The 24,436-nt window shown below is 29.0% G+C and overlaps 1 protein-coding gene across 1 annotated transcript; it reads left to right on the top strand.

Moving 5' to 3' along the window:
* The first annotated feature begins 1,023 nt into the window (after nt 1–1,023).
* Nucleotides 1,024–16,929, top strand: LOC142329252 (1,5-anhydro-D-fructose reductase-like). Its single transcript, XM_075373670.1, has 7 exons — nt 1,024–1,347; nt 4,898–5,062; nt 8,059–8,259; nt 11,491–11,741; nt 12,743–12,902; nt 15,422–15,519; nt 16,666–16,929. The coding sequence occupies exons 1-7, from the start codon at nt 1,285–1,287 to the stop codon at nt 16,712–16,714; spliced, it is 987 nt and encodes a 328-aa protein (XP_075229785.1). The 5' UTR covers nt 1,024–1,284; the 3' UTR covers nt 16,715–16,929.
* The last annotated feature ends 7,507 nt before the right edge of the window (nt 16,930–24,436 follow it).

Below are 24,436 nucleotides of genomic sequence, written 5' to 3'. Positions count from 1 at the left end.
TTAATGTTTTTTCCATTACCATACTATGAACTCGCGACTACCTGTAGCCGCAAAAATCAATCATGTACTTCGTGATCATGATCAGCCTTGAATGTTCATAAAATTCTCTAAGATTGCTCGAGATTAATTTTTAAAGGACTAAAAATTTCACGGAAATAGATTAGTTTTTTACTACCTTAAATAAGCAACTTTCTTAAAAATATATTAGTTGTTTTTAGATTAAAGAAAAAGTAGTAATGAGTATTCACAATAATGGAGAATTCCCAAAATGAAGTTCATGTTTACTATATAGTATTCAAACACAATGAAGGAGTAAAGCATCAGTATATGCACATTATACGCATAATGTTGCACTAACACATTATACGAAAATAAAAATGTAACAATCAAAGAATAGATTTTTCTTAATAATTTTTAAGTAAATTCTGCAAATAATTTGAACGCATCCAACAGTCAACAATATATTACCGGTACAATAATCAGTTTCCTATAATTAAGTCATTTGAGAGTTTTAAGATTCGCATCTAAAGCCGATAACTTTGAATACTGCTGCTCATCGTAAAAAATAAGATGTTGAAAAAGAATTTAAAAAAATAAGAAAAATTTGCGTTGTTTTGTATCTACCAATGCTGTTATATCTCTACGTACATGAAAAGACAAACCGACTACGTCTTACCTTGTAGTGAAGGTTTTTTAAATTCATTTTTTGGATACGTAAAGCTTACTACTTAACGGGAATACTGATTGATATGTACAATAAATTAATTAAAATTATTCAGGATGTAACATCTGAATAAAACATCAGCGTCACCAGATTTACGTCACCTTAATAATTTTTGTATAGTTATTTTATATTTCAAATTTTAGTACTGTCTTTCTTGATTGGATGTAACCTTTTATGATAATTTGATAGTTATGATAGCACAACCACAATTAGTAGTAGTTATGACAATTATGATAGCAAAAATGCATAATAGTTTTGGTATTTATACTACTAATATATATGTTGCCGCATCTACCTACCCCAATACGCAACAATACTGTAGTAGAAATCATCTGATTTTTGTCGTATTTGTAACGTGGTGTTTTTGTGCCGGTTTGGATTTAACGTTTTTAATAAAGACAACAAATGTCTGATTCGTTACCTTTAATAACATTTTAATTAAATAACATTAATATCTTTAAAAAGTATTTATCAAACTTTTTATGGTACTAAAATAACGTGACCCACTTAACAAGATACAGCTTGCGAGAAGCTTTGAAGCTTATATTATAATAAGTGCTATGTATAAAATTCGTCTTTCAAGTGGGCATTTAATGCCAGTCCTAGGACTAGGAACATGGCAGGTAAGAGATTTAAATATTTCTTCAATATTTTTTAAACGAAAATGTAATTCCTATTATTACTTAACCTAAGATCTGTTTAGTGATGAAGCTGGTTTTAAATTCTATTTTCGGTTACTGCTAGCGCGGCTTCAGGGTCGGTGAAGTGGGGGAAAATCAATGCAAATTTTTGTAGAACTAAAACTGTAGTCAATCGTAATACGGACGACCAGCTGATTTACAGGGAAGAATCATTACATAACCCCTTTTATTTTTAAATTGTTATCTATGATTGACAATGTCATTCCGAATATGAGAAAAATGTAATTGTTTTATTACAAAATACACATAGAGGTAATACTTTAATTCATGTTTTTTTTGTGATCCTCACTAATTGTATTTTTTTACTGACGTTAACTTTTATGTAGGTATATTTGTCACATGAATTTATTATAACTTTTTCAGAATGTTTTTTATAGTTAAAATATACTAGGCTGATTTTTTTATATTTCTGAATTAGGTGGTTGCAATGAGAAAAACTATTAAATTAAAAGCTAAAACAAGGACAAGGAAAAAAAGAAATACTAAAAATGAAAGATGAAATAAAAACATTTTTTACATCCCTTAATTAAAAATAAGAAATGAAAGTATTATTTTTTTAAGAATACATAAAAGTTGGATCCTGAATTATTTCCAGTTTATATCACTAATTTTTATAAATCATAATTTCATAAGGGATCTTTGAGTCCAAAACAAATAATGTAAAATTACATCTTCTGAAGGAGCAGATCTAAAAAGTAAAAGAATAAAAAATTAAATGGTAACAGTTGTTATGAATCTTGTTTTCTCATATATCCCAGAGTTCAGTTTCATTGAGTACAGTTTTGATTTGGTTAAGTAACTACTTAATGTTGGAAATTATGAACTAATAAAAGTAGTACAGTAGTACATAAAAGTATACTATGAAAAAAATATATGAAGTTGAAGGCCCGAGGGTGGAATTTTGGAGATACTAAATTTAAAGAAAGTAGCTGTAAAAATGAAAAAAATTGGGATTAACAGACTGATAAATTTCATTTTAAAATTTTAACAATCATTTATAATTATGAGATAATACAATCACATCTGGCTATCTGTAAGCATCATGGGTGACAAGTAACTTTTCTTTTTCCTCCTGTCAGGTTTTTATACTTAATAATTTTAATTAATTTTTTAACTTTCTGATATTTCTGTATATTTTTATTAGTACATTTATTTTTTTGTAATCTAAGTGGTAATTTGAGTAAAAAATTTCAACTGCAATCAAGAAATTGCTTCCAGTGTCATGATTATCTTGGTGATCTATAACAGTTTCATTAGATGTGGCTTTGGCATTTTACCTTACTTGAAATTTAAATTTCCAGGATGCTACTTTCTGAGACATTGCAGGTATTGTGAAACCATCAGATTATAAGAAGATATAGCTTGCCATCTTACTCAGGACTCAACTATTTCACGATTGGCACCATTAACAAATAGCAATCAGAAACTATACTGAAAAAAGTGCTAGCTGCAAAAGCAAAAACAAAGTTCTATTTATTTGAAAGTGAGTTAACTGTAATGTTTTATAATTAAAAAATGTGTTCTATCATGCTGTTCAAACATTTTTCTATCTTTGTTACAATTGAACAGTGTGCATTAGGGAAATTTTTTTATTGAAAAAAGAGTTGTCAACAGATTGTTTTTTGATTAAATTCAGTCATAGAAGAATTTCTAAATAAATCTCTCCTGTCAGTACTTTTTAGTCTTTCAGTGGCCTTTTTCTAGAATTCTGTTGCCAACTTTTATTCTGTTTTGAAGCTGCTTCTTCATAGAAAATTCTCCTTCCAAAATTTTTTTTTCTTGATTAACACTCAATTTTGCACGTTCAGAATTTGAATTCCTGTTTCAAGTCTTTTTTTATTTTATCACAAAATATTATCATAGTTTTTCTATCTAAAGATAAATGAGGGTTTTCTTGGGAACTTATTACCACTTATCCTTAAAAGTATTGGTTTTGAAAGCCAATCTCCTCTTGTGTATTTTTTTTTATATTTCTGGTATAGCAGTTTGTGAGATCATATTTTATATAAGTAAGGTATATCATAGTTTAAAGAACAAATATTTTTCTTTAAAATCCTTTGTTCTTTCTTTTAAAAGACAGTGATGTACATTCTGCAGCTAACAACTCTTCCTCTTATTCAATTTTTTTAAAAAGTTGGGGCACTTTTGATGTTTATCATAATGTTTACTTAAATGATTTTTGTTAGACCTGTTATTTTGACATTTTGCTGTGATATTTGCTATTTTGGATCCAAAAAGACGACTAAATCATCTACTAAGGAAAACCATAACTATACAATATCTTCCTATGCCAATTTTGGAGGATGGTATAGAGATTTGCTTTACACATTTGTTTTTCCACTTTTGAATATCATTTTCTAAGACACCTAATTTGAGTCCATCACCCTGTGATGGAAAAAAAATTAACTTTAAAAGTTTTATTTGTTAGTATTTCTTTGGTTATATTTTTGCTTTTAACATCATCCATGTTAAATTCTCGTGATTAATTTTAAAACATCTACAAATTCATTTACAAAATTATACGTTTCTTTAAAGACCACTACATAATTTTTAGCTGTTGCTTGTGCTTGTGGATTAGAAGTTTAATGGAAACTTGTTCCATGCAAGAACAAGACTTTCTAAATTCATGTTGATGTTCTAATTCTTTTTTGTATTTTGGTTCCACTTGATTCTATAGTATCGTACATATTTTCTATTTAACTAACAACAAGGATATTCTGCAATAGTTTTTTTTCACATCTGTTTTGTTGTTTTTTTTTGTGGAGAGAATGACTCAAAGCTGATCTCCTTCCATCAGAGGTTTCTTCCAATTCCTATATTTTTTCATAATTTTAGAGAATATTTAAAAAATTCTGCTATTATAGAATCATCTGCATAATAATTATCACCTGCATTAATAATAATAATGTCATATTATTATCATAAACCATATATTTTTTTATTTTATCTCATTTCGGTAGGGAATCTGGCAAATTATCCTTTGGATAATTTGTTTACATCTATTCTTTGGAGGGGGTGGGGGGTTTGCAATATCATAATCACTCAAAGTATTTTACCAAAAGATCAGAGTGACCTTTGTTATTAGGGATTAATTTCCTCCTGTTTTCATTTTTTACATATACTCTGAGCTTGATAGCCTTTTAATTAGGATTTAAATGTTTGGCAGAAATTTCATGTGTTGTTCAGTGAATTTTAGTTTCGTTGTTTCTCAAAGTCTCTTCTTTAGATGTTGACTTTGAGACTGTAAATTTATTACAAAAATAAAAAGGTGTATGGTGTTTTGGAGAATAAAAGTTTCTGTTTTACTATCTAGAAGTTCAATGAAATTTAATGTTATGTAACTTTATTATATTTTTAATATTGCACTTACACAGCTACTATATTTTTACTTATAAATAATGAATCTATATAATAAATTTATAAAAATAAACAAAGCAAAATGTAGGTTTTTAATGCTCTTTTTTTTTGACAGGCAGCACCTGATGTAGTAACTCAAGCTGTCTTATCTGCTTTAAATGTTGGATATAGGCATATCGATACAGCATATAATTATAGAAATGAAGACGCTATTGGAAGCGCTCTTCAACAATGGTTTAAAGAAGGAAATAATAGAGAAGATCTTTTTATTACAACTAAGGTATGAAAACAAATTAAGAAATTTAATGTTTTAACCTTTTGTTTGAAACAGAAAATCTTAGTCATTTATCAATACAGATTAAGTGTATTAAGTGGAAGTATAACTCTTCAAAGTTTTGAGGATGTAGACACAAAACAGGTGCACAGTAGTTCTACCTTGGGTATCTGAACTAGTGTTAGTTCTACTAATAATAATAATAATAATAATAATACAATAGAGAGGATAGTGGTACCTTTTCAGGCAGAAAGATTTCAACATTGGAGTTTTGATGGAAAATTATCTATGCACAAATTAAAAAGAAATATGAGTTTTTAATATACCGGTACTCCAATTAAAAATAAAACTATTACAATAAAAAAATGAACAAAAATCTTATCAGATAAACTAGAATTATATTTCTTAGAGTAATAACTTAACAAAATAGATTTGGGATTATCAATGAACACCTCTTTAATTACATTTTTACAAAAACCGCTTCAACCAATCTGTTCCAGTTAATACTTTAAATTGCCGAAAGATGCATATGTTCTTTCCCTCACCTTTTTTTTTAACTTTTTTTAATTTCTGATATGCCCTGTCCTTCAAATATTCCCAAAGAAAGTAATCTGTTTGGTAGGTAGGAAGCCCTATCTACAAGACCTCTTAAATTCAGTGATCTTCAATATATTAAGGTACTTACATACCATGTTTGCTGTACAAACTCCTGCAATATGCTATAACTATATTTTAAATCTGGTTTCTAGTGGTATCAGTATGTAATACTTCCTTAAAAAAATTTATTATTTTTAAAATTCTTTGATCAACTAATTCTCCATTTGTTTTTTATAGAAAATTTATTTCAACTGCAAAATGAGAATTTTTAATGGGCCCATTTATGTGAATTTTGCATATATATTATTTATCTTCCTCTATGAATCATGAGACCTTGCCAATGGTGAGGGGCTTGAGTGCTCAATGATACAGAGTAGCTGGACCAAAGGTGCAACCATATCGGAAAGGTATCTGTTGAGAGCCAGACTAAGGAATGATTCCTGAAAGAGGGCAGAAGCTCTCCAGTAGTTGTTAAGGGCATCGGTCAAAAACAGCCCTATCATCACTCAATCTTCTGAGTACTGCACAGCTGAAAACAAAGGAAAACTACAGCTGCTTTTTTTATCAAGAAAATGTAGTTCTCTGCATTTTCATGTAACAGATAGGCGCCTTCCTTGGTAAAATATTCCAGAGGAAAACTAGTACCCTGTTCAGATCTCCAGGTGGGGACTACCAAGGAAGAGGTAACCAGAAAATTAAAAAATAACATTCTATGAGAGTGGAATATTATTAAGTCTAAAAAAGGTTGGTAGGTTAGAAAACTTAGAGGGAAATGGGTAGGTTAAATGTAGATGTAGTTGGTTTGCTTGGCATTTCTCCTGCCACCACCCCATTTGGTCGCCCTAAAGCATAAAACTGAATGTCTATGCCACAAACAGCTACTGAGCCTTGAAACAGTTTAGCGACCAGTATTCTAACAAGCTCCTAGGCTAACCTAAAAGCGTGAGTAGAATAAGTGTGGTACCATACAACATACGCTTGCGTGTCCCACCCCCCCACTTTCCATATATCACTAAAATGGGTAGGCGCAACCCATCAACTACTAAAACATATAACCACCAATAATTAAATATATCTTGTCAAAGACAGCAATTCGCTGCCACGCCTTGGTCGCTGAATGCTAGCAAGTACCTGTCCACCATATCAAAGCGCTTAGAACTTTATTGGCTGGTGGTCAGCCATCACTGTACTGAATTCTGAAATGAAATGACTAACACTAGATAGGGTATCTTGGAGAGCTGCATCAAACCAGTCAAGTGTTTGAACACAAAAAAAAATTGCTTATCTAGTCTGGTAAATGAATGCCTTGTTAGTGTAAATAATTCTATTCACTATGTTATATTTCATCGGAAGAAATTTTAAAATAAAATTTTTTAAATATATTAGAGAGGTCTTTGTGAAGAGGTAAGCATATAACATGAGGAAATGTAATATTTTCCAAATTAATGTACTAAAAATACTTATTTCTTTTGATGTATTCTTTTCACAATAATACCTAAATTATTCTCATTACATTGAGATCGTCACTTTATTAATAAGAATGTTTTCTCATTTCAGACTATTTTTTTAAAAGATCCTGTCTCAAGCTGAAATACCTGTAGATATTTCAAAATATCTACAGGTATTTTGAAATACCTGTGAAATACCTCTTGCACAGCACTTCCATTTCTGTTGTATCAATTTGATAATTGAAAAAAATTAAGTATAAAGAACTAAGCTAGCATGCAGGAATAAGTGGTAACACTAGTTAAACAAATCATAAGCAAAGAATTCAGTGCTCGGCTCTTAATGATAAATAACACTAAATCAGCCATTACAGATATGGTTAAACATCAAATTATATTTAGTTTTCTTAAATAGGAATAAAAAAGTTCAAAAAATATTTCTTAAAATTTTTAATTAAGTTGTACAGTTTCCATCATCTAAGTTTGAAATCATATTCATACAACTGAAATATAATTTTATTTTCATAATAAAATATTTTCATTTTAAGTAATAAAATATGACTTAAATAGAATTAATAATTTTTTTTAAAATATTAATTTAAAATTTAATATGGCTGCTTCTATGAAATTTGACAAGTTAAAAACATAATACTTTTTTATGTGTAAGAAAATGGGGGCAGATGAAAAATTACATGAGAAAATTGAGAATCCTTTGCGAGTACAAATTTAAAATTATCTGTAATTTATTCCAGGTTTTAAATTAAGAAAATATTAGTTTGATAATGAAAATGTTGTATTTAATAACAGTTGTTGTTATAATTAATAATTTCAAGTGGTATCAAATTTTGTCATTCTGCTCAAAAAATTACATTATCAGTTTAGATTACATAATTTATTTATTTATTTATTTTAGATTATGTAGTAAAAAATTAAGCATAATTTTTCATATTTAAATTTCAGCTTCCTCATGTTGGTAATCGACCTGCAGATGTTGAAAATTACTTGAACAGATCACTTAGTCGACTTAAATTAGATTATGTTGACTTGTATCTTATTCATATGCCATTTACTTTTTCTCCTGATGAGACAGGTGATTCTCCAGCCAAAAATGAAGATGGTACTTTAGTGTTAAATGAAACAGATCATATTGGTGTTTGGAAGGTGAGTACAAAAACCTTATTTTAATTAAAAATTGTGAAGTGCACTTAACACTTGAAGTAGAACATATATTTATATACATGTTCTACTTTGGATAAATTAGATACATAATCCCTTTGTAACAATAACAATAATCTGTTTTAAATTCTAAGTTTGATTGATGTATGATTTTTTGAGATATTTACTTTTCAGTGCCATTCCTATATCCTTCTCGGATTGCTTGTATGATATTTTGGAAGTCTATAGATACATAGAGAGGAGCTTTTTTATTCAGGACCTGTAGGCAACTGTGTCTCTAGAGTAGGGTGACAGTAGCTTGCTACATCTCTGGATTTCAGTTAAGTTAGGATGTGCAGTAGAATAGAATCCAACAGCAAAATGAAGACTTGAGATGGTATTGAGGGAGTTTAATGTAAAATATAATTTGTAGAGCTGGACTTTAAACTTTCCAATTGGAGAAAAAAAAGTACTAACACTTCAGTGCACTATACACCATTCTAAGACTCTCTGATAATTTAATGGTTTTTTTTGGGACATCAGGATGAAGAAAGGTGAAATGTTGTTATTTTCTTAACTAAGTTTTTACATTACATTCATCCTCTAGAGCTTTTATAACAAGTGTTCAGAAAGTTATTTTAGATTATTACACATTTACCTATTATTAAATTTTATAGCAATAACAGACTAATAAAGCACCGTAAGAGTAAAAATGTATAAACATGCATTCAAGTTTGTTTTGAAGTACTACACACCTCCTTGATTCTCCCAAGAGAAAGTAATCTGATGACTGAATCTTAGCCTCTTTCGATATCCATTCTCCAAAACCATTATTGATCTGTGTTTTTGCACGCTATCTCTGGATTACGAGTAATTGTTAACCACTTTTGTGAATTAATAAAAATTTCATAGTAAAATCACTAGAGACCAGATTATATGCAACATAAAATGCTTGAAATTCGCATGAAAATGCTTAAAATATGCAACTTTAAAAAAATAGTAATTTTTAGTTTTTTCATTTCAAAATCAGCGTACAATTAGTAAGTAGTTTAATAACAGATCAATAATTAACAATTATTTAACATTTTGTTAATTTTGTAAACGTAAACAATCTGGTACTGTTCCAAATGTTCAGTAGTAAGATTCTGTCTTCGATCACTCAAAATATTTAAGTGCAAAAGAATCGTACCACATCCACTGAGGTAACTGGGCAATATTTAAATTTGGGTGCTATTTTAGCACCTATTGTTACTGGCAAAAGTTCACCCATTGTATTTATAAAATTATCAATTTTACACAAAGGTTCAAAGCCTGGGTTATTGTTCAAAATGTTTTCAAATTTTCTTTAAGTTTACATGGGAATACCTCTGGCAATGCAGAGTTCATATGGCAGATTTTATTCATTAACCAAATAGAATCTGTCAACGCCAAACCTTGAGTTTCAAGTTTCAAGGTTTTTAATACTTGCAGGTATGTAGGAAAAATGAGTGCTAATCACAGTTATGTTTTTTGTACTAGAATCGTTAAATGCTTCCTTGGACTGACAAACTGCCACAGCCTCTGCACTATCAAAGTCGTTTACTACACATTTGATGACCTCGAAATGTTCATTGTAAAACAGTACAGCATCAATCCATATTCACCATCGAGTTACCACTAGTTCGGGAGGTAAAGACACATTTGGCATTTTTTCTTTATAGGCATTATTGTGAGCAGGTGCCATAAGAAACACTTTATTTTTTTGATGAAATCAGTTTATTTACATTCCCAAACGTGGATCGTACTTCTTCAGCGAATCGACGTACCCCGTGAGTAAAACACGTCACAATCAAATTGTGATAAAATACTTGGAGGGCTTTGGCTGCCTTGATTATATAGGGAGCAGCATCTGAGAGAAATATAAACAAACACTCTTTCATATGCAGAAGATTCAGTAAGTATTTTTTTAATACGCTCATTCACAAATCTGGCGATCGTCGAGTGATTTGTCTTTTCAAGGTCTTTGTAGGACACCAGATAGTAAGAAGAAGGCTGTAATTTTAATGCACCGATAATTAAACTCGCAATGTAACGGCCACAAATGTCGGTAGTTTTGTCAGCTGAAATCCAAAAAATGCTATCCTTGAGTTCATTAAGTATTTCTTCCAGAACATGTAGGTAAGTTGTTGGTTTTTAATCTTTACGCAATGTTGATTCATCTGGTATATTCTGATTCAAGCAATATTTTCGCAGAAAATCTTTGAAGGTAGGATTTGTAAGTTTGTGAAGAGGAATATTACTTGTAAGTAATGCTTCACATAAATCCATGCTAAAGTAGTTTTTTTACCTTTGGAAGTGAAATCACTGCTAGTTGCCGCTGTTATAATTTGTTCTCGTGGGTCTTTATTTTGCAATCCTACGATATGAAGACTTGTCTTTACATGCTGGTCTATTTGAAAGTTTTTTGTGCACGAAATATTTTTCTCGCAAACTCGACAGTATAAAACATTAACGTTGTATGTAAATGTTCCAGGATAGTCAGCCATCTACGAAGAGGCACTTTTTTCGGGAGGCATGGTACACATTAAACTTAGCTCAAATAAATAAAAAAAACTAAACTAATGCAATAAGCGCGTCAAGAAAAACTTGAGTAATTTAATTGCCTAGTGGGAGAAGTGCTGCACTAGGCGTGCGCGACGCAGATCGGTATCGTACATTTTTGTCTTGCGTGAGTCTGTATTTTATTTGGCCTCATAATATTATCCTACCAAAACCATAGTCGCGTGGCTGCTAAGTGCCCTCCAAGAGCCGTGTGGCTAATAGGTTTGATCGGCTACAACGAAAGATTTAATTTATTAACTAAGTACCCCACCGAAAAATATTGTAATAATAGCGAAAATATGCATCCATCACTAGGTTTTAAGGAAAATATGCAATAATCGGTGAAAATGGGCTTTTATGTAAATATGCACTTGCATATAATCTGGTCGCTAAAAAAAACACTGTTAACTATTAAATTTAACGTAACAATTATTGTCATAAAAGCGTGCTATGTAATCAAGTTTTACCATTTTTTTCGTGTGGTTTTAGATATTAATTTCTCAAGTAAATAATTTGAAAATAAATACCGCCTTTTCTATTGCAATTACAGTAAACCTAATTTGGTTTTTTTGATTTTTAGTAATATTCAATATTATAATACTAACTGTGAAATAATTTTTCCTTTGTTACCGACTGTTTATTTTTCTCATAATACAGGAGATGGAAAAGCAAGTTAATGCTGGTAAAGTGCGTTCTATTGGAATTTCAAATTTTAATAAATCACAAATAGAACGACTATGCAATATAGCTACCATTCAGCCTTCTTGTTTACAAATTGAAATGCATGCTGCTTTACAACAGAAAGATCTCGTTGATTTTTGTAAACAAAAAAACATCGCTATTACTGCTTACTCACCGCTTGGCTCACCTGGTTCTAAACAACATTTTATGAATAAATATCAAATTAGGTAAGAATGTATGTAATATTAATTAAGTTGGTGGAACCAATTCTAAAACATTTAAGAGAATTATTTGTAAATTAATCTTAAAAAAATTACTGTAGTTCAATTATTTAAATAAATGAAGGGCTTACTGACTAGAATACAAAGTCCTGGAAGAAACAGTAAAGTATCTTGATCAGAGGTAGTTTCTGTGTGGATGGATTTTCCCTTTTCTACTCCTATTCCTTTCCTTCTGCGTATATGTCCATAAATCTGTAATCTTCTTTCCAGATTTAAGTCCTCTATTTTTTCTATATATTTATAAATTTCTTTTTCATTTGAAAATTCCATCTTCAAATTTTTCTTAAGAACTCTTTTTCTACTTTTGTTATTTCTTGTTCTGAAAACTGCAGACATTCTGCCCTAAACCATATTTCAGATAGGACTGTTAATTACACACTTTATTAATAAGTAAAATGAGGCCTACTTTTTTATAAGTCAAATTACAATAATCCATTATAAGTGATATTACTACAAAGATATAAAGTGAACTCTTAATTTGTATGAAAACGTCACATTTTATGGGATAAAAAAATGTAGCAATTCAATTAAAAATCAAAAAATTCTTATGCAAGTTAACATTCTTGAATTTTAACATAAATTATTCATTGAGGTGCCACTATCTTAACAAAAAGTTTATTTGAGATAAAATTATAGTAATAAAACAATTTGAATGGTTTATTTGTGGTTAAGAAGCAGTAAATTCTTATAAAAGTTAAGACTTTGAAAAGTGTGTTCTTATCTAGTCATTTGCAGTGGTCCTACCAACATAATATAAAGGTATAATTAAAAAATTCTTTGCAAAGAAGACTGAAGTTAAGATTGATAAATGTCTACACAACTACTAAATATGCACCAATTTATGGATTTATCTTAAAATCAAGCTTTTTTTTAGTAATTTTTATTATATAGATATTGCCTCTTCTAATTAATTAATTAATGTATTTGCTTATGACTTGTTTTTCTAGTTTACAGTCACCAGATATACTGCACAGTGATACTGTTACAAAGCTGGCAAAAACACACAAACGTACACCAGCACAAATTCTACTGCGACATATTGTACAATTAGGAGCAGCTGTTATACCAAAAAGTTCTAATCCAGCTCGAATTTCTGAAAACTCTAAGGTAAAAAAAATTAAATCAGCTAGCAGAAAAACTTTTAAACAAAATTTAACACTGCCACTACTGCATTATCTGTACTTTTTTGTCCTATGTACATTGTTTTTACAGATTTTTTATAGATAATTATGGTATTACTTTGGTCATATGATGGTAATGGGGTTGAAAATGAATCTCTCTATTTTGAGTTATGAGGAATACAGAAATACTATTCACTTAAATCAGGGTCCTTATATATAAATATGCCTAAGTATAAAATTTTGTGGCTCAAAATCTCCAAACTACTTGTTCAATTTAATTGAAATTTAAATTTCTGATAACTGTAAATCACTGTTCATACTAAAGAAACATTGTTATTAGTTAAGGTAATGAAGAAAAATTAAATAATTATAAGCATGTTATTCTAATCTAATATTTACACAATTAAAAAAATTAACAGACTTACTACTTACTGTAATATTGAAAATAATTATTTTAATTACATAACATCGCATTTCTATTAATGCAATTTTGTTAGATTTTTTTTTTTTTTTGTAGTTAATTCAAATTATTTAAGGACATGGAAAAAAAATTAAATAGTTAATTTATCATTCTATTTAAAATGTCTAAGTTAATAATGTTTAATTTTTATGTACACTATTTCTACTGAGAGGAGGCAGTATATGTAATATGCATTGTTGCACTGCATAATAGTTGTTAATTTATTACTTAACATGTTTTTCTCAGGCTTTCTTATGACTGTGATGCATGTAAACCATCTTAAGATTTTTTCTTATGACTGTGATGCATGTAAAACATCTTAAGATTTAACAGGCACTAATGATGTTCATTATACAGTCCCTGTGGAGAATGAAGTACAAGTTTCAGTAAAGCTGAATATTATCTACATTCAAAGAGCACTATGCTGTCATGCAACAGTATATTCAGCTCAGTAAAGACAGCAATAGGAAACCACTTAATCCTTAACTCTCCTTAGTAACTGTTTTCTATAGTTCATTAATGTTTTTTGTAATCAATATTGCAGCTATCAATCATTCTAATTTATCAGTTTCATCCTTCTTGTGAAAATATAGATAAAATTCATTGTCTAAGGTTGTAAAAATGTCATGCCAGTAAAATCGACACAATTGCACACTAATTTGTTGACTACCACATGATAATATTTATGAATTACTCTTGACTTTATAGTGGCCATACAAACCAATGAGTTGTTGGTTAACATATAATACCTAGCTGGACTAGATGACTAGTGCTTTGTTGGAAACAAAGCACTTGTTTCCAAGTGTCAGCTGCAGAATAGAGTTGCATGTATGAAGTGACTATTTTATTTATAATTAAATATTTTTAGAAAAGAAAATTGTGCAATTTTTTTTTTTTGTGTTTAACCTCCTGGTCCACCGTTAGGCATTGCTTCAGAGGATGAGATGAAATGATATGTAGCTTGTGTGGAAGTGCCATGCCCAACCGGGATTCGAACCCGGGACCTCCAGATGAAAGGCCGCAACGCTACCATTCGTGCCACAGAGGCCGGCTGCGATTATTATTTACCTATTGTTTAATTCACTTTGTGATTTTCAACCAAATTATAATCAGCAACAATGAAATTTTTCTTTAGGTAATTTGACACAGATGTTAGGGGCACCCCTAACATAATGGAAATGTTCACATGCAAATACTGTACTGTATGGCAGTTTTATTCTAATAATGTTCACAATTACAGTTATCGTGATTGTAATTTTTTATTATAACTTAACTCATAAACAGACTTACTAAATGGTACTTTTTCATCACTAAATTACTGATAAAGAATTGAGTTCAGGTGTTTTTAACTTATTAATTGTATCACTTTATCAACAAAAGCTGTTAAAAATTTTTTAAATAATTATTATAAAGCAACTGATAAGAATAAATAATTAACATTATGTTAATTACATAAGTAGAAAATGGTACTGTATTCCTTAAAGAATAGTTTTATCGCACATTGAACACTGATGATTAGTAGTAGGTAACAAATCACTTTTTATTGATAGCAAAAGTCAGTGACAATTGAATTTTACTTTATATAACCTTCTTTGTGATATTTATTAGGAGTAAAGTAATTAAATTAAAAACAAAATAAGTATGCATTTAATTTTTCAATAAAATATAATGTGTTTAGTTTAATGCAGTGATTCAATTCTAAGAAAGTAATTTTTGAGAAAAATATGTACATTGTAAAGGTCTCAATACACAGGAAATAGCAATCAGGTTATATAAATAAGTAGGGGGATCTATTGCAATAATGGGTGGGGACAAAATATTGTTATCTAGGATGGGTAGATCAGGTAATTTCTTAGTATGCAAGAGAATTCTTAGTGAAACGTAGTGAATTTAATTTATAAGTTTGTGTAGTTGATTGGTTAATCCAAGAGATTAATAAAGATATTTTTAATTAAAATGTCTTGTTTTATATATATATATATATATAAAGTTGTATTATGGTTTTAGAATAACTATATGTATATTTTTTTGGTCTGTGTTTACAGATATTTGACTTTGAGTTAAGTGAAAGTGAGATGGAAGAAATGAAGCATCTTGATCAAGGAGAGAAAGGACGTATTTTGGATTTTAAATTTTTTAAAGGGTAAATTTCAATGAATTTAGTTTTTTTTATTGTATATATCACACTTCTTTATAATTTAACAGGTTATACCTTTAACTACAAAAGTGTACTCCATGAGTACTTAAAATAGTGAAAGCTATCTTAGCATATAATTCCAAAATAAAATGTTCCCATGAACGTACAGATTATTGAAAAAAAAAATGTCTGGTATATGATCTGCATCATTCAGTCAAATATATATTTTTTATGCGATTTTTGGCCATCAAAACATCAACAGAAAGTTGATGTTTTTTTCATTTATTAAATCAAATCTATAAGCAATTTTTATAAGACAGTCTTCCTCAAGCATGGTTTGATGGTTTATCAAATTGAAATTTTATTTGATAATATTGTAAAAAAAAAAATATATATATATATATTTCAAAGAGAAAATTAATTTTAGCTTACCATCAACAGTACAGAATCTAACAATAATTCTTACCTTATCTTATTGCTTCTCCAATTTTTACATTAAAAGAGCTTACAAGGGTTTTCCTCAGTCAGATAATAAAAAAAATTTTTTTAAAGATTACACATTAAAAATTGTTGTATATATTATTATAAGTAGTCAAAAATAAAAATAAAATATTCCCTAAGGCTAGCCACACATACAGTACTGCCTGGACGTAAGTAAGGACAGTACTGTATGTGTGGCTGGCCACAGGTAATATTTTATTTTTATTTTTGACTACATATTGCAATATATGCAACAATTTTTAATGTTTTAATTTTTTTTTAAAAAGTTTTAATTAACTGACGATGAGGGAAATCCTCAAAAGCGCTTTTAATATAAAAATTGGAGAAACAATAAGATATATTGGTAAGAAATATTGTTAGATTCTGTACTGTTGGTAGAAAGCTAAGTTTTACTTTTGCCTTTGATATAATAGTACAGAGGAAGATATGGGATAAATACAATATATATATATATATATTAATTTCATAATTTGTGCTAATATCAGAAAACATATAAATTAATTTGAAAACAACATCAGCTAGGGCTAAAAATAAAATAGTTTGCTTACCTTCACCGTTAATTTTCATCTTCTGGGCAATTTAATTAGATTTTTAATAGACTAATCCTGTACAAGGGAAAACAATAAAAATTCTTATTTTTGTTTGTTTCAGAGTTGAAAACCATCCAGAGTATCCATTCCCAAAAGCTGTATCAAATTAAATTTCACAATATCAACTTAAATTTCACAAAAATGGGAATGGTTAATCATATTTTTAAATCAGTGATAATAATATTCACATATATTGGAAAAATTGCTGAATTTTTATCTTTACCAAATTTTTCCTAAAATTTGTATAATTTAAAAAAATTAGTTTTTATTTTGTACAGTGATCTGATCTTATGAAACATGATGAATGCTTAAATAAAATATTTTTTTAAGTATGTTTAGAAATACAATTTTTTAAATAAATGCTTAAATAAAATATTTTTTTAAGTATGTTTAGAAATACAATTTTTTAAATAATAAAGATTATAAATCTGCTGATTTTAATTAAATTTTAAATGTTTGTATTACAAATACTTAACATGTCTCTTTTTCATAATAGTTTAAATTACAACTACACTGCTTGTAATGTTTTATTGAAGATCTAATTAAATGAGTAATTTGCATAGAAATTTATTATGTACTTATTTTTTTTTTTTGCCAAAATTCAAGGTTTGGCCATATATCTACTAAACATAAACTCTTTGCCTCATTCTATAGCCAACTGCTCTTCCTCATTTTTCCCAAGTTTTAGTTATGGTTCCATTCTTACTACATGACTTGACCAATATATTCTTTAAGCCCATATATGAGTGAAATCATCCTATAGCTACCTGATTGTAATCAGCCTCAGTATTAGTCATAATTCTATTATTTTATATATGACTACAATAAATTTTGTCAATACTGCAAGATATTGACTAAGAAATTTTTTGTTGAAAATAAAATGAGCAAACTGAACCAACGAATGTCCTAACATGCTGGGAATCGCCATTAGTGTACGCCATACACAGAAGACTATTTTGACAAAAAAAATATATATATATAGTGTAAACTAGTGGAATATATATTAACTGTACCATAAGTTGTAACAGCATCACATTCTAAAAATCCTGATATAATCAAGTTAAATAATAATAAAAAACCTTAAATAATAAGTTAAACATCATGTGCATTTACGTAATGTAGATTAGACAGGCTATTACTTAGGCAATCATACTTCTCTATACTATATAGAAAGTTAAAACTAAGCTTTATTTCAAAACTGTTCCATCACTTGTAATGCTTTTATTTTTTATGATTACCATAATTATCAATAAACTGAATAAGCCATATAAGAGTAATAAATAATATCAGATAAAGTTAATATACTACAAATTATTAAATGAAGTTGTACAAAAAAACCATGATAATTGGATTCTGTTTCTTTCATAAAAAAACGAAAACAAAATGAATTAATAATTTAGATTACTTATTACTATTATATAAGATGCTTAAATAATTATATCATTAAAATATAAAATCAGTAACAATATTCTAATAAAGGATAGTTAAAGTGCTAGGTTAAGTTTCACTGTAAGCTGTAGCATAATGCAAGTAAAGTTTATATTATTTATGAAACCAGTACTTCAATTATATTTATTAATTTATACAAAGTGTTTTTTCTTTCAGTACTGATCTCAAATTATTTATGTTTAGAATTTCCAGCAATTCAATTTAAATTAATTATTCATACTTACACATTTATTATTATGATCTAGAAATTTTTAAAAATAAAAATTTTTTTATTATTAATATTTCTAATAAATTATTAAAGAAACCTAAAAATTTATAAATTTGCTTTTCAAGAGTTTGAACTATATAAAAGTTTCAATTTTGGTGTTATGATGTAAAGAAAATGTCTATAGCCTATTATTTGGATTTCTTCAACTAGTTTATAAAGTAAAATAAAATAGATAATAATAAAGTAAGTTTTATATAGTAATGGGCATAATTAAAAAAGTGTTGGCTGCTGCCATTGGTTAAAATAATGAGTTTGCTTTGTATATGAGCAACTAACATTAAAATATGTATCATATGATCATCCCCTTTACAATGTCATTCACTTATATTCACATGCATGAAATTGTAGACAGATCTGGCAATATAGTTGTCCATAAGAACAATGATTTTTAAGCTTTATAAAGACTGTAGTAAGTATACATTTACAATAGTTCATTACTCCATTACTACCATTATTACTCTAGCATAAATTGGTACATAAAACATTTTTCTTCAAATCTGGTTTAGTCATTATTCACTTTACAAATTTCATACACAAAATGGCTGATTAAAATGGTACAACTGATGATATAGTCTGCTTTAACCTAATAAATAAATGGTAATAAAACAACAAATTTTAACTACTACTGTTTTCACATCTATTTTTTTATGAGAAAAGAAAAAAATACAATCACAGTGACAAAAGTGGTAGGTTTCATGGAAATTTCACAAATTTGCATACAAATTTTAAGAATGCTAGCACACACACACACTGCATTAATAATGCACCTAATGTTTCATCAAGATCTTGAAAATATAATTTAGAACAAGTCATAAATTCCATGAACCGGATCTTCCTATTCAAAATTTTTATTACTAGGTTCACATGAAAAAAAATAAAAACAAAGACATTCCACTTTATTAAATTAGACAAAATATTCAAGGCAATTAAACTAATCAACAATAAAGTCTCTGCATGAAAAATGGAGTGGGTTAAGGCTTGAGGCCTACAATAAGAAAGATGTTATCAACTATAAATTATTAACACATTAATCAATTAATAAATAAATGGTTGTCTTTAGATTCTTTCCCAGAATTTTGAAAAAATGGTTTATTTTTTTATAAGTGTTTATAACTTATAAAAGAAAAATTCTTTAAATGTTCTGCCCTGTTCAGCAAAAGTTACACCTATTTACTTCTCTCTTTAGATTCATTGTAATAAGGATAAAATCAAAACCTAAACCGACAACGATTGTTAACGTCTATATGCCTACAAGCATATGATGATGATGAGGTAGAGTGTGTATACGAAGAGATTGATGAAGCAATTAAACACGTAAAAGGAGATGAAAATTTAATAATAGTTGGAGATTGGAATGCAAGCATTGGAAAAGGCAAGGAAGGAAATATAGTGGGTGAATACTGGCTGGGCAAAAGGAATGAAAGAGGGGACCGACTTATAGAGTTTTGCATGAAGTATAATTTAGTAATTGCCAACACCCAATTTAAAAATCATAATAGAAGAATATACACTTGGAAAACGCCAGGCGATACTGCTAGGTATCAGATAGATTATATCATGGTTAAGCAAAGATTTAGAACTCAACTCGTTGACTGCAAAACTTACCCTGGAGCAGACATTGATAGCAACCATAATTTGGAGATAATGAAATGTAGATTGGGGTTTAAAAACCTTAAGAAAAGGTGTCAGATGAATCTGTGGAATTTAGAGAAGCTTGAGGAAGAGGAGGTAAAGAAGATTTTTGAGGAGGACATCGCAAGAGGTCTGAGTAAAAAAGATAAGGTAGAAAATGTAGAAGAAGAATGGGAGAATGTTAAAAAGGAAATTCTTAAATCAGCAGAAGCAAACTTAGGCAGAATAAAGAGAACTGGTAGAAAACCTTGGGTTTCAGACGATATATTGCAGCTGATGGATGAACGTAGAAAATATAAGATTGCTAGTGATGAAGAAACTAAAAGGAACTATCGGCAATTAAGAAATGCTATAAACAGGAAGTGCAAACTGGCGAAAGAAGAATGGATTAAAGAAAAGTGTTCAGAAGTGGAAAGAGAAATGAACATTGGTAAAATAGACGGAGCATACAGGAAAGTTAAGGAAAATTTTGGGGTACATAAATTAAAATCTAATAATGTGTTAAACAAAGATGGTACACCAATATATAATACAAAAGGTAAAGTCAATAGATGGGTGGAATATATTGAAGAGTTATACGGAGGAAATGAATTAGAAAATGGTGTTATAGAGGAAGAAGAGGAACTTGAGGAGGATGAAATGGGAGAAACAATACTGAGATCTGAATTTAAGAGAGCATTAAAAGATTTAAATGGCAGAAAGGCTCCTGGAATAGACGGAATACCTGCAGAACTACTGCGCAGTGCAGGTGAGGAAGCGATTGATAGATTATACAAACTGGTGTGTAATATTTATGAAAAAGGGGAATTTCCGTCAGACTTCAAAAAAAAGTGTTATAGTAATGATACCAAAGAAAGCAGGGGCAGATAAATGTGAAGAATACAGAACAATTAGGTTAACTAGCCATGCATCAAAAATCTTAACTAGAATTCTATACAGAAGAATTGAGAGGAGAGTGGAGGAAGTGTTAGGAGAAGACAAATTTGGTTTCAGGAAAAGTATAGGGACAAGGGAAGCAATTTTAGGCCTCAGATTAATAGTAGAAGGAAGATTAAAGAAAAACAAACCAACATACTTGGCGTTTATAGACCTAGAAAAGGCATTCGATAACGTAGACTGGAATAAAATGGTCAGCATTTAAAAAAAATTAGGGGCAAATACAGAGATAGAAGAACAATTGCTAACATGTACAGGAACCAAACAGCAACAGTAACAATTGAAGAACATAAGAAAGAAGCTGTAATAAGAAAGGGAGTGCGACAAGGATGTTCCCTATCTCCGATACGTTTTAATCTTTACATGGAACTAGCAGTTAATGATGTTAAAGAACAATTTAGATTCGGAGTAACAGTACAAGGTGAAAAGATAAAGATGCTATGATTTGCTGATGATATAGTAATTCTAGCCGAGAGTAAAAAGGATTTAGAAGAAACAATGAACGGCATAGATGAAGTATTACGCAAGAACTATCGCATGAAAATAAACAAGAACAAAACAAAAGTAATGAAATGTAGTAGAAATAACAAAGATGGACCACTGAATGTAAAAATAGGAGGAGAAAAAATTACGGAGGTAGAAGAATTTTGTTATTTGTGAAGTAGAATTACTACAAGATGGACGAAGCAGGAGCAATATAAAATGCCGAATAGCACAAGCGAAACGAGCCTTCAGTAAGAAATATAATTTGTTTACATCAAAAATTAATTTAAATGTCAGGAAAAGATTTTTGAAAGTATATGTTTGGAGTGTCGCTTTACATGGAATTGAAACTTGGACAATTGGAGTATCTGAGAAGAAAAGATTAGAAGCTTTTGAAATGTCGTGCTTTAGGAGAATGTTAAAAATCAGATGGGTGGATTAAGTGACAAATGAAGAGGTATTGCGACAAATAGATGAATAAAGAAGCATTTGGAAAAATATAGTTAAAAGAAGAGACAGACTTATAGGCCACATACTAAGGCATCCTAGAATAGTCGCTTTAATATTGGAAGGACAGGTAGAAGGAAAAAATTGTGTAGGCAGAGGCCATGTTTGGAATATGTAAAACAAATTGTTAGGGATGTAGGATGTAGAGGGTATACTGAAATGAAATGACTAGACTAGATAGGGAATCTTGGAGAGCTGCATCAAACCAGTCAAATGACTGAAGACAAAAAAAAACTTCTCTCTTAATTTACTTACCTTTTCCTCGTCACTTAGGGCTCAATTAAACCCTTACAGTCAGTCTGATAGCCCAAAACTGTAATAGATTTTGCCAAAAAAAAAAATCAAAGTAAACAGCAGTAAAAAATCAGTAAAGCAGATTATAAAGCTGTATGAAAATGCTTATATACATTATATAATATAAATATATATACTTAGCAAATCAATTCTTTTGTTATTATATTTGTCTATATTCTATATTCCCTTCTGTACTAATTATGTCAAAAACAAAAGTACGAAACAGTTTACCATCAAGAGTACAGAATTCAATAATGCTTCTTACCTTATGCTTAAAACATTAAAATTTGTTGTCATAAAAATAAAAAAAATAAAAATATTTGTGGTTAGCCACACATACTGTACTGTACTCTACAGAGTTTTAAGTTTATTGTGTTATTTTTTAAAAATAAAAAATTTTATTAACTGATGATGAGGAAAACCCTCAAAAGCACTTTTATGAAATAACAATAAGCATAAGGTAAGAAGCATTTTACTTTGTCTTTGATTGATATATATAAAGATAAAAGATGATATATATATATATATATCATATTATATATTACTTTCTTGTCTAGCACTCTAGAAGTAGAAGAGAAAATACTGTAATCAGTCTAATTTGGATATATGTGATTTTCACTAGATCTTATGTTTTAACACCTAGAAACCCAAAAGACCAGATGGAAATTTTCAGCATATATAAATATGTGTGTGTGATTGGTGTCTCACACCTTATATCTCCAGAACTACTGGAGTGATTTTGGCTACACTTAGTCAGATTACTTCTGCATATGGGGTCAGATAATATGGTCAGATTACTTCTGTATGATGCCATTAAATTTTCAACTTAAAAGGTTCAAGGGGTGAGGCTGTAGAGCAGGTTCACCCTCAGTATCCCAGGATTTCGCCTAATTACAGTCTTACTTTTCTTAGGCACATTTTTTAACAATTAAAAAATTTTTTTTTCAAAATCACACCACCACCCCAAAAAATGCTCTGAACTATTGGCTAAGTGGGTATACTGTGTCAATAATATCCCCTGTCACTACAAGGAGTGCTAGTATAGGCACTGACATACAGCTGCACAAAAAATATATTTAAATAAACTATGAAATATTTTAAACTAAGTTGTGTATGTGAACCGTGTATCAGAAAAAAGTCACATGATGGGAAAGTCCCTACCACTGTGTTGTCAGCTTTTATATATATATATATATATATATATATATATATATACTAGAGCGGACCCAACAGACGTTGTCCTGACGTTACATTGTTCTGTAATAAATACACAACACAGAAATTAGCAGGAATGTGGATGAAATTTCATTAATATGACTAATATCAGTTTGTGAGTATTGTATTATTGTAATAGGTTTATTGATTAATTATGTGTAGTATGGTTAATATTTATTTCCACTAAACATTGAGATGTCTGATGAAAATGTAATTAAAAAATTGAAGTGTCGTAAAATTAATAAATTTTCATCTACATTGCTGCTAATTTTCACTATGATCATTCTAAAAAGTACCTCCTACATTATTTTTTTATTAATAATTTTGAAGTTTAGTAATCATATGATAGCTTAATTAATCAGTTAATAAAAAAATTATAAAGCGCTGTAAAAAAAAGCAACTAGTTAAAATTTTAGTATAAATTTTTATAATTTTTGTCATTCTTTATTTTGACATCTATTTTACCAAATTTTAGATAATTTTAAATTAAAAACAATTTTAGAAAATTTTTTATAAAATTAATCAGCTATAAAAATTATAACTTCAATTTTAAAAAAATACTTTAAACTATAATTATTATAAGTAACTTATATAAATGTTATAATTTACTTTACAAACTTACATTTTTATTTTCAAAGAGCCATTCAATACTTCATAAGTTGCATAGAATCAAATGAGAACTGACAATTTAAATTTGTAGGTTAAGTTGATTGTTATTGAATGCACGTGTATACATCATTAAAATTCACGAAAAATTATGTAAAATACTCACGTCAATACTCCACCTTACAAATTTGCACAATGTGTATTTTTTAATTACACTTTAAAATGTTATTTTAAAGACACAAGTAACTGATATCCGAAAAAGCAACAAAATAAAAAAATTTCCCACAATCCGATCACAGCACCACCAACTACCAGGTCTGACTGATATGCCGAAAATAAAAAATAAAATGCGATCGCAGCACTGCCTACCGGATCCAATTGTGAACCTTAACCATCCAAAGATCAACAACAACACATACATAAATAAATTTAAAAAAAACAA

The sequence above is a fragment of the Lycorma delicatula genome, chromosome 8, assembly GCF_047948215.1.
Source record: "Lycorma delicatula isolate Av1 chromosome 8, ASM4794821v1, whole genome shotgun sequence".
In the NCBI taxonomy this organism is placed as follows: domain Eukaryota; kingdom Metazoa; phylum Arthropoda; class Insecta; order Hemiptera; family Fulgoridae; genus Lycorma; species Lycorma delicatula.
Note: the sequence above shows the minus strand (reverse complement) of the source record. Positions and strands in the feature narration are given on the sequence as shown.